General features: G+C 35.2%; 1 protein-coding gene across 2 annotated transcripts in view; it reads right to left on the reverse strand.

The window, feature by feature from the left end:
• CRIM1 (cysteine rich transmembrane BMP regulator 1) overlaps window positions 1-12,525 on the reverse strand; it is a 181,400-nt gene that overhangs the window by 66,337 nt on the left and 102,538 nt on the right. For both annotated transcript variants that reach the window (XM_080583957.1, XM_080583956.1), the window contains one exon: window positions 3,587-3,708. In XM_080583957.1, the coding sequence (XP_080440083.1) occupies window positions 3,587-3,708 (122 nt within the window). The remainder of the gene's footprint in view (window positions 1-3,586; window positions 3,709-12,525) is intronic.

The raw sequence follows: 12,525 nt of genomic DNA on the forward strand, positions 1-12,525 counted from the left end.
CAACCTCTCCTATGAGAAAAGGCAGCACACCACAATTAGCAGACAAAAATAAATGAGTAATAAATGTTGAGTGGATCAGGAGAAACCTTGAATTCATTTCAATAAAATGAAGGCTTTGGGGAAAGGCTGCACCTTGGGAATTTCTTGCTCAGTTTTCCCCCAGATTTATAACATATTCTATCCAGAATCCTCTAGAAGGAAAGCAGATTCCAATACCCATGCATTAATTGTAATGGTGAATTATTGTAACCCACAGCAGTGTTTTAAAAAGCATAAAATTATGTCTCCAGCTAGTATATCAGCTTAATGTAAAATATTCTGTTTTCTGCTTATATTCATGATGCTTAAAATCTCACACAGAAATACTAAGAAGCATCCTCTTTCTATAGTATATTTTTTGCTTATCACCAATGAGAAAGTTTTTAAGCATTTTCTAAATGCTGAACAGACAGTAGGTAAAACTTAACTCAATAACAAACTCCAGTTTCAATAAATTGAAACATTCGAACTGTTTCCAAGCAGAAGTAAGCATTATTTTGGTGATAAATAATATTTACACAATTATGTGACAAACTACGAGAAACACAAGATTACACAGGATGGGGAGCATAAGGACACAGACAATATACATTGGAAGCAAGAAAATGATGAGTGTATTGATTGACTGCTGTTCTTATAATGAGGAATAGGATCATAGGCCATGGGCAAGGACACTTCCAGGTTGCCCAAAGCCCCATCCAACCTGACTTTGAACACTTCCAGGGATGAGGCATCCACAGCTTCTCTGGGCAACCTGTGCCAGTGCCTTACCACCATCATAGTGGAGGATTTCTTCCTAATATCCAATCTAAACCTACCTTCTTTCAGTTTTAGGCTAAAGTAAAGTTGTCCTATTACAACACTCCCTGACAGAGTCCCTCCCCAGCTTTCCTGGAGGCCTCCTTTAGGTACTGGAAGGCTGCTGTAAGGTCTCCCCAGAGTCTTCTCTTTCTCCAGGCTGAACAACCCCTGGTTTTGTCTGTATTTGTGTTTGGGATTGCCCCAGTGCAGGTACAGGGCCTTGCTGAACCTCATGAGGTTCACACAGGCCCACCTCTCAAGACTGTCCAGGTCCCTCTGGATGGCATCCCTCCCCTCCAGTGTGTTGCCCATGACACACACACAGCTCTGTCATCAGCAAATAACAACAGCTCCAAGATCTACAACGAATGACTGCTGCTGAGCTTTCTCTCTCCACCGATTAACATGCTTTTCTAAGACGGACTGACCTAGCGTTAGTTTGAGACAGCGTGCACTGGTTACAAGGAGAACCACGCAGAACCTACAAATCTTTCATGGAGCTTCCAAAGAAGTTTTATATTAAATCAAGGAAAAAATGTTTGTGAAACAAAGACTGATCCATCCACCAAATGCTGACAAACAACAAAGACAACCTACTGCTAATGGAGTCTCAATGCTATATGTGTTTTGCTGCCCTTACGCATGAACTACCCCTCAACACCAGCCAGCTGATCCGCAACAGCAGGCTCTTCTCTATCCTTTCCAGGCTGCCTCCCCAGCCTCCCTCTGCCATCCCACCCCATTCACACACACTTGTAGTAAGTGGTACAGAAGGCTGGCCTGCTTCAACACAGCACATCATCAGGCTTACTTAAAAACACAATGTGCTTACCCCAGAATACACAAAGTGTATTTTTTTTTTTCAGTCTCCATACAGTTATTCTTAATACATTCCTTTATGTCAAGGTAACTCAGATAATCAGTATTATTTCTGAGAGCTTTTTTTTTTTTATTCCCCCCACCTCCCTAATTCTATCATTAAATAGATACTATAACAGCAGGAAGACTATATGAATGTCACTGCACGTCATATTTTATTAAACCCTCCTGCCTGTTTTCATAGGTCTTCAAACCCAAGAATTAATTGAATTAGTTCATAACACTGATTATTTAATGTCCCCACATACCATCTATAAATCCATTAACTTGCATTTGATTAAAACTTGCTCTTTAAAAAGGCAGCAAATCTTAATTGGAAAGGATGAAGATAAGGAATTCAGTATCTCCCTGAGTTTGTGCCAACAGCTAGCCACCCTCACCGCTGAGAACAGTCTGTCCTAGATCTTAACTGATTTGGCTCTTGTTACATTGATGGCTTTTTTTTTTTTTAATGAAGTGAAGAAATTGATCTAAGCCTATCATTGTAAGGTATTTTCTCCATGTTGTATTAACAGTACACCTCTTCTGCACTTGCTAGCGTTTCAAGACACTTCTGAAAGCCAGAATCAGATTTTAACATTTAAATGTCACTCTCATGAACAAAATTCCTGCCTCCTTTTCTTTTTAAACTAAGGAAGTAAGGGTAGGGATATAAATATATATAAATATATAAATATATTTATCTTTATATAGAAATAAATTAATGTTATAACTATGTATTATTTTATATTGTATTATATATTTATAATATATAAAAATGAACTTGACCACCCTAAAATGCACTTGCAAATCCCCAAACTATAAAGCAGTGCAAATTAAGTTTTATGACCATCTTGTCCTTTTCACCAACGATCTGCCACACAGCCCAAGTGTGGCACAGAGAACTCTCTTAAGCAGGAGTTTTAGAGTTGCTCCCATCTTGTTGACATATATATATACATATATATATATATATATGTCAACAATATATATATATGTGTGTGTATATATATATATGAAGGTGAAAAAACTGAAGGTTTATAAGTAAATAAATATATGTATATATATATTTAAACCTTCAGGCCTACAACTATCCTCTTTCCATAAAGAGCATCATTGATATTAAATATTAAATATTACTTAATAAATATTAATTAGTAAATACTGAACCAACATGTAATTTCTTATGCTCAGAAATTATCTGAGCATGCAACATTTCAAAATGTTTTTTCTCCTTCCATTGATCAATAGCAAAATACCTAAGTCTTTTCCCAACTCATCACATACACCACGGAGCCATCCTGAGATACAGTCATTTCCATGACAAATTTAGTATTTTAAAATCATTTTTCTAAATATTTATATCTGCAAGCAAAAAAAAGAAAAAAGAGAAACTGTCTATTCCTACACTGATTTACAATTTCCAAGGGTTTTACATCTGTGCCAAAAATTACTTTGCAAGTGCCTTTTTTTTTTTTTTAAAGCAAGCCCAACTGTCTAAATAGTATGCACATGTTCACAGTGCTGCAAAAAGCACTTCCAGGGTTTAGCAAAAAAAAAAAAAAAATCACTTCTAAAGGAAATCCAGTGTTTGCTACTGGCAAAAGAGCACCTGGAAAACAAGCAGAAAGGAAGACTTTCACTAAATTTCAAATTCCCTGAGGTTATAGGGAAAAATGCTTTAGAAATTAAAGGAACATGATGACTTACAAATGATAAATTTTCCCACTTAAATATCTTCAATAAAACTTCCAATTCCTTCTTACTGAATGAACTTCAAGAAAATTCTCTCTTATATCTTGACAACATAATAAAAATAACCAAATACCCAGCATCTCCCACAGACATAAAATCCTCCTCTCCAGGTACAAGAGAAAACTTCACGTACCATTGACACATTCAAAGACATCACAGCACTTGCCAGGTGTTCCATCTCCACGTGAGACTATTTGGGGAACGGAGCCTGCCTCACACATGGGGAAACCACATAAACCAGAGAGACACTCGCATCTGAAACCAAAGAAAAGTAAGGAAAAACCCATAAATAAATGAAGCCACACATAAAGGGAAAGAATAAGCAAATGGAAAATGGAAATCTATAGCATAAGTTCCAGTATTAGTATATTTATATTTTAGAATCATCTCTTTTTAATCTAATGACCAAGATCATTTACCAATCTAAACTGTTCTTTTTTTTTTTTTTTTGATAATTATTTTAATCGTTTGAACTCTTCTAGGTCAAGCAACAAAAGGTTATACTGTGTTACTTCAATACCCCAGTAGCATAGGTAAAAATTCAGGAAAATATTGTTTCAAGATTGTTTGAAAAATAACGATATTCTTTAGATTTTTAAAACAGGCTTCTCTTTCAATTCCATGAATAATCAAAACTGATGAAATACTAATAGCAGTAACTGCACCTATTTGGAAGAAATAGCACCCTTACATTAGGAAACCGTATTATACCCAGTTTTACATAGGGAATAATTAAAGACATTCTGCAGAATCATTACATTTAAGCCAAATGAAAATAACTGCAGGTGTCTTCTCCATGCAAGTAAAATTTAGTTATTTAAGAAAATAGCCTAAAGAATTGGAAGACAAAATGTAGATAAACAGCAGTTGCATTTGTTTCCAGATTCTTTGCTTTATGATTACCATAATTGTTTAGAAGTCAAACAATTCAGATTTTCAGTGAGTTTACATTTAACACAGTCCTTGCCCCAAACATTGGGCATACTAATGGAATAAACAGCAATGTTTCAATAAAAATGAACACAATGAACAAAGAGAAATATTCAAATATCATAGCCAAGAATGTCATGGTATAGCATGTAAATTTTCAATTGAAGTTGACAGGTTTTTTATCTTTAAAAAAATTGTAGGTTAATTTGGCATCCTGCAAATACTTATGAGCTTCAAAAGGAAACAAAAAACTGAGCAGATCTTTTAATTACAAGTTAAAGAAATGAAAATAAGAACTCTAGCTGCTAATAACTATTGCAAATATATTTATGCATTCCAAGACAACCCCCAAATTAAAGCATCCATAAGAAACACCATCAGTAATTAATGGGCTTGCTTAATCTTTATTCTTAAAAACTAAGAAGATTGATTCTCCTCTGCCATGACTGTCTTGTTAATTGCCCAACAGCCACTGCATCTTAGACCAGGGCTCAATGAATGACGAAGGGTCTCTCAACAGACAGAGTAAACAGCTCTCCCTTTAAGTCTCATCAGCATTGGAAAAATGTAAAATTCTACATTGTAAAGTATTACTTAAAAGGAAATTTGCAAGGAGTACAAGTAAACTCAAGTAATCTCAGAGGACCTTTAACATACTATCATAAAAGTGTTTTTTAAATATTGTATTATGGCACTATATTATTATAAAGGGAAAAATGAGTCATTGAAAAAAATAGTATTATTACATCACATTTCACAAATAAGGTTAAATATGTCCAGATAAGCAACATAACACTATATGCACATATATCGTAAAGTACAGTGACGACTTTAAAATGTATTTCATTTTGGGATTTTGTTTCATAGCGTTGTTCTTATCATAATAGTAAAGGATAATAAACTAAAACAACAAAAAATATGAGTAAAGAAACCCAGGATTTATTTATCATACCTTTACTTTTGACATTTTTTTCCCCACAACTTATTTGTAAATTAAAAAAAAAAGGTGGGAAACATTTTATTTTCTGTATGCCTTTGTCTTCACAGACGTAGGGGGAAAAAAAGAAGCAACATTGCTTCTGCTGCATGGGATCAAAAAACCAAAAGTATTTGTGACAGTAGCTTCCTTTTAAGATAACTCAGTCCCTCCTCTCCTCTTCAGCCTGACAATGAAGGGTTAGGGTTGGGATGGTACAAAGCAAAAATGAAGAAAAAGATGTGGGATGCACACCTGTCAGAAAGGTTTCTTCAAAGAAAATTACAAGAAAACATTTATCCCTCCTTTGTTTTCCCTTTTCCTTATCCTACAAAACCTAGCAGATATTACTGGAAAATATATTCAAGAGTACCAGCAGAGGAAGGCTATGTATGACACCTTTTGGCCAAAAGAAAGGAAAAAGCCGAGAGTACGCTAAGACATGCAAGTAATCTTACAGGAATCCATACTATCTAACCTTTCTTTGCCCCAGTAAGAAGAATATATTTATTGAGGAAAAACAAAAAACAACACAACCCCCCACCCCTCCCCACCAACAAAACAAAAACAAACAAAACCAACAAACAAAAGAAGCAAAAAAACTCAAATCAGCCAATTAGCACTGTCATGCTCAAGAAATCAGTATCTAACCCATCCAGCAGTCATTGCTTTAGAAGCTGCTTTTCCCTTCCAACAATAAAACCCTGAAATAAGTGCCTACATATTCCTGAAGAAGAAAAAAGTCTTTTAAAAGTACATATAACAAAACAAGTACAGACAAAATCAAAGTAATTTTATAAACCTTGATAAAAAAAATAGGTTGCACTTCAACCACCCTATGTTGAATACACAAATAACCACTGGGAAAATGTGCAGATCAAACTTCATATAAGTTCACTCTTTTTTTTCCACAGAGAAAATGGCAAACATGCTGGAAACATAGTTGTGGACCGAGTCTTGTGGACCATAGCTGTTTCCAAGTCTTGTGAGCTGAAAGTACCACTCAGTCATTTCACCTTCACAACAACCTTTTCCAGACATGCCTGTGTCCTCTCTATTGCTTGCCTCTCAAATTATCAAGAATCACTTGTGTTCCAGGATAATATGAAATGGTTATATTAATAACTCATACCTTTTTTTTTGTTCTCTCACCTTCTTCTCAGTCAACTGCTTTTAAAATTAATCAGCCAAAAAAGTAAACCCAAAAAACTGAATAACTTATGATTGACAATCTTCTAAAACATGGGCTGAAAAAGAAGTTTAGAAGATTGTTGGGAGCCAACGTTTCTTTTTTTGCAGAAACAAATCCCTTCCAGTCAGAATAATCAAAACTTAGCATACTAATTCAAAAACAGGAAAACAAAACAGATATAACAGTGTAAGCAAAACAAAACTCCACCCTCCAAAAGTTTTAATAAATTGACTTCCCATTTGGATTAAAAAAAAAGTCCCTGCATGGGAGAATGTCAAAGCAGCAAATAGTCTCAGATGGACTTAAATAGTCTGCATTCTTTTCAGCCAGCTCTGCTAGGAAAATCTTTGACCATCTTCCAGGCTATTAGCATGGAAAACATTGTTTTGGAGACAGAAGTCTTTCAGTAAGAAACCCAAGGAATTCTGGTAGCTGAGCACAGCTGTAGCACTGCCAGAACAACAACATCTGGAAATTCTGAAAAAGTGATCCAGTTCTTAATAAGAGAGCAAAATCAGCTTTATAGTACTAGATTATTTCTGAAGTGATTTTTGGAGAAGAGGGACGGAAGAGAAGTTGTATTCCAGCTTTGTACATCATCACAGGCAGCTATCCATGTGCAGGGTGTATCTTAGCCTTGCTACTGAGCATTAGGTTTGGAGAAAGGTTAGTAGGCTAGATTTGCTGTAAGTCTGCTGACGGTGACCATGCCCCCTCCCTAAATAATTTCTATAAGATTCAGCAGTTCACAATGTTGCCTCTGAGCTGCTCTTTCTGTAACCATAACTTGTCTAGGGAAAGCATGCGCAGCCTAAGTTACTATAAGGAAAGCTTCCAAGAGAGAAGGCAAATTTACACGTTGCCTTGTCTCTTTACACGGGCTACAGCTACACTACTATTACATGAAATAGCATGGGCATTGACAAAATGCAAGATTAAAAAGAGGTCAGTATTTGAGGTACTAAGAATCACTCAGTATCTCCCCCTCACATACCTTATTAGCAAAGGCTGTAAAGCAAACTCATATATCAGAATACCAACAAATACCCTAAAAGAAGTGAAGTTAGGACAGAGGAACATGTCCTTTTAGCAAGTAAGGACAGTTCTGTAAGAGAATACAGAGCATTTTTATAAGGGCCCAGAAAGAAAAAAAGGAGAATCAAACAGTCATCCAAGAGGCGTCACAGAGTGCAACTTGAAAAGGTGGCAGGACAGCCAGGAAGAAACCAAGATGCCTAGCTAAGAAGTCAGCTTTACACAAGTTTGACAGAATTTTTGAAAGAACGGACTGAACCTGACAGGCAAAAAGGAACTGTGTCCAGTTCTTCAGGTTAAAAAAGAAAAATAAATAAATCCTAGAAATTTCAAAAACAGCAAGAAGAGCTTCAGTATATAAAGGACCAGATACAAGACTACTCTCAAAATCCAGCTGTGTTCATTAACCAATGCTTTACAGACTGAGAAAGGTAACAGCTTCAGTAATACAAATGACCAAATGTTTCATGTGAATTTCCTGCAGTTTTTAAATTCTTCAAAGCTGAAATAACTTCATCACTTGTTTTGTTTTGTTTTCATTTCTGACATAATTTTTCATTTTTTCATTTTTATCACCAAAAATGTAAAAATGAAAAGGCTGAAGGAAAAAATAATCAAACAGAGCACTTGTAAATGACATTTTTTATTTAAAATCTAATTAATCTTGGTTCATTTACTTCTGTTATTGAATAGATGAAAAGAGAGGAGGGCTTAGTAGCCTCAGAAAAGCTGTTTTGATGGTTGGATCAAAAGTGTTCTCCAGGCCCAAGGCATAATGGCTATGAAAATAAGAACAGGCACTCTAGAGAAAAAGACTTAGTACCAGTGAATGGGAAGGTTAGAGTGGGGGTTAGGTGGGGAGAGGGATATTTATTTTAAGGATCAAAACAAAATCAAGTCTGAAGCACTGAGACTGGAGAAAAGCATTCCTGAAACATACGTCACATTCCTTTGCAGATCTTATCACAGTCCTCTGTTTTTGGTCCTTGCAGGAATCTAATACAAGTTATATTACTTTTAGTAGCACTTGTGTTAAGCTAAATGTAATAGAGAAAACTCCCACAGATCTGTCAGTAGTATAAACTACTGAAAGATACTCTAAAAGAGGGAATATTCAGAAGAGAACTTTCTGCATTATCAAAGGCTGGTGAAATGGTGCCAAGGAAAAAGATTAAATGCAAGAAAGACCCTCCCTACCATCCAGCATATGGTATAAGAGATGTTATAACAAAATGAAATATTAACATGATAATCTCATGAAATCAACAAAGGATTCTGTCCGTACTACCTACACCTGAAGCCACAATGTGAGTTAAGTAGGCAGCATGTTGAGTTTTAAGCTGGAGAAGTTACAGCTTAAGGAATCAACCAAATGCCAGCTTTAGAAAAGGTTAACTTTAGTCCTAGATAAAAAGCGTCACTGCAAACAAAGCCATTTGGACACCTCCATCCAATCGCTTCAGATAGAATTTTTTTTTAAATCTTCAGACATACTGTTGGAGAGTTTTAGCCCACAAGTTCAGGGTCACTGCTTTATACATTTTGTGTTTTCAGTTTTGAATATATGACTAAGCCAGTCAGTAACGAAAGTATTCTTTCTTCCTAGATAGCTTTTAGTATTTTATTTTGGAGATCAATAATAAACCCACAGAAGGAGATGACAGATGAACTGTGGATGGTGAATATAAGAAGTATTATTTGACCATTTCCAAATGCTCAAAAATATTTCATTGTTTCTATATCAACTAAATGTCTCATATGGAAGTGCTTCCTATTCTAAGTCTCCAGGGGGGTTACTTACCTAGAAATCATACCTAGTATGCTCCCAAGCTCCCAAGAAAGAATTCTCTTCCAAAATTTTAGATATATGCATAGATACAAATGTTATTACAAACATATACCCAATATAATAGTGCATTTTTCCATGATTATAGTATATAGATATATATATGGAAGTATATTTATACATAGGAAAAATTTAGACATTACAAAAGCTGATTATCTAGCTTTTAATTAAATATACTGCAAAAAAAAAAAAGGAACTGATTTCATGCATATTTTCTGTATTATTACTGTTAGGAACTACGAAACGTGCTAAGGAGGGGAAGAGTTGTAAAATCATCATTCACATCAAGTAGATTATAATCTTTCCAGGGTTTACTAGAATCCAAACTGTTCATTTGACTAGATGACTTTATTTCATCCTTTGACTAACATTAAATTAACTTGTCTGTTTTCCAGACAAATGAGAAGGGAAAAGAGAACAGTCACAAAAACATCATACCGTGAAACAAGCAGACATGCAACCACTGGCCAAGTACACTGATATATGTATAGACCTTTTAGAATTCATCAGTACATGAATAAAACAACAAAAGCCAGTCCAATCCTGCACTTTTCTCATATTTTACCATAACAGATTATATTTTTATCTTAGACGTCTTTTTTTTTTTTTTTTAACCACAAGATTACTGTTTCAATTACCGTTTTCTTAGGTTTATCAGCCTCACCTTTCATAATATCATAACAACATTTCAAACCCAAAGATTGAGTATACCTAAAAATTGTTTTCATCTTCCACTTAACAAAGATACAAATTATAAGGGTCTGGAACTAGATCAATTCGCAGAAAGGACATTTGTATCAACTCCAAGCATTTATTGCTTTACCAAATTAGTAATGTTTTGTTATGGTACAGTGCTCTTTATGTGACATATTAGGAAGTATAATTCCAAACCCTCCTGGTCACTTTTTTTCCCTCATTTAAATAGAGTTAAAAAAAAAAACCCCAAAACACTAAATATTATGCATTCCTGAGTATGTTGCTGTCCTGAGATGATTTCTCCACTTTGCTCTATGCTGCTTAGCAGAATAACTTTGAGAAATCATTCTAATATTTAAGTCAAAAAGGAACAAAATTCATTTATATCTCTCCATTCTTTGTTAAGCTGACATACAAATGAACACCTGTAACAAGGCAGACTGAAGAGTCATCTAGCACAAATTCCTGCCTCAAGCCATTTGAGCTCACTGGCTTGTACTAAGTAAACAAAAAAGTTTTGGAAAAAGGTGTGGCAAGTGTCACTGTAACTATTTTTCCAGGACATCAATAAACTGCTTCATCACCATAGCATGAAACATAGCTCTGGGTTCCTTCTGAGAAGACCCATGAGGGGCTGAAACAGTTCTAGCAGAACACATCACAGAGTACACTAGAGTGACAGCTGTGATCTTTACAGACACGGTCTATGCTGTCAAATATCAGGATCTTGGTAAGTAAGTTAATAATTTATTTCCTTTTCCCATAGACAGTGGTCTATTCAAGATATCTAGGAAACAATATGTCTCCCTAAAACGAAGTCATCAGGGACTCAAGATAAGCAAACAACCTCCACGCCCCCAAAACAAAACAAACAAAAAAAACAGAAACCAAAACACACATTATTTTTGAATTTATCTGATGGTTTAATTTGAGGTCCCCCTTCCTTCTTTGAAAGAAAAAAAAAATATATTCCACATTTAGCTTTTCCATGTCCTCCACAGTAATTTTTCATACCCCTGAATGCAACTCTGTACAAGTTTAGGAAGGATACATCAACTAAGACTCTCTTTGGCAACTGTTCCATGCTGTGATCATACCTACTGCCATTCTCTCCACTAACTTCACTGTAAGTTTTCATGTAAGATTGGCCAGAAAGCTAACTGTTAGGAAGGGGCAAAAGTGATCTTCCCCAAAACGTGGTAGTTTATCTTCCAAATGTATTCCATTATGAACTTCATTTAAAATCAAGTCCAGAATATTGCTCCAGAATCCCAGCATTTCTGAAACCAAACAACTCCATTCAATTAATCAGATCTTATTCATGTAGCAGGAGCCACGTATGCAAGAAATGTAACCCTGTTCTAGTAATAAGTTTCTTGAAATTCCACAATTAAAATTTCAAGGAAGAGGAGTGGACTACTAATTATTTTAAAACGGTTAACAAACCTTCAGTTTTGCTTCTCAAATATTAAACAATTTAAGAAGGAAAAAAAAGAAACAGTAGTTTGGGGCTGCTGAAAACTGACACCGTTTCCTGCTATTTTCTAGAGAAAACAGAACTTCAAACTTTTTCGATACAACATCGGTAATGTTGACATTATTTCCTGCTCTGAGTATTGTCAGCAAACTGCTGGGAAATTCTCTTATCTATATCTCTTCTAAACTGCAAACATACAAGTGATAATTCTATTGCTTTTTTATGTATATGGGTCTCCCTGGGCATGCAGTTATGAGTTTGAGAACAACTGTCAAATACATTATTGATCTTTGTGTTACAAACACAAATTTGCCTGTTCATGTCAGCAACTATTCTGAACTAAATCACATATTCAATTACCAAACAAATTAATCAGCTGAGTAAGTAGAAGCAACGGAGAAAAATGGAGTGGGAAGTGAGTAGAGGAGGGAGCAACATTCAGTGTGTTCAAGGTATACACTAATCCTTAGACCGACCAGTGAAAACTAAGATTTGTAACAGAAGAATGTCCACCACCTTGCTTATTGTAAGTTGTCTGAGTTCAATGACCAGCTTGCTTTGCCACAAAACAACAAAACAGCAGATTTTATAGACACCACAATCTCATTCTGCTTCCAAGCATAAAATACCAGCATAGCATCTAAAAGCAAATTAAAGTAACTCTTAATTTTATCTACCTGGATTAAAATTTCTTCTTAAATTGAAAAGTGAAGGAGTAAATATAACTAACAGCAACTGGTCAGAAAAATTACTAGCTATACTTTTTCATAAAAACTGTTATATAAAAAAAGGAAGATGCTTGTATAACTATTATCAACACGTTTTTCCCATGTGCAAAAGCTGTCCCTCTCTATCCCACCCCCTTTAGGAGTAACGGGCACCTTCCTTTAGGCACCATTTTCTTGCAATTCAGTACTTTC

The sequence above is a fragment of the Anser brachyrhynchus genome, assembly GCF_964034855.1.
Source record: "Anser brachyrhynchus genome assembly, chromosome: 3".
NCBI lineage: Eukaryota > Metazoa > Chordata > Aves > Anseriformes > Anatidae > Anser > Anser brachyrhynchus.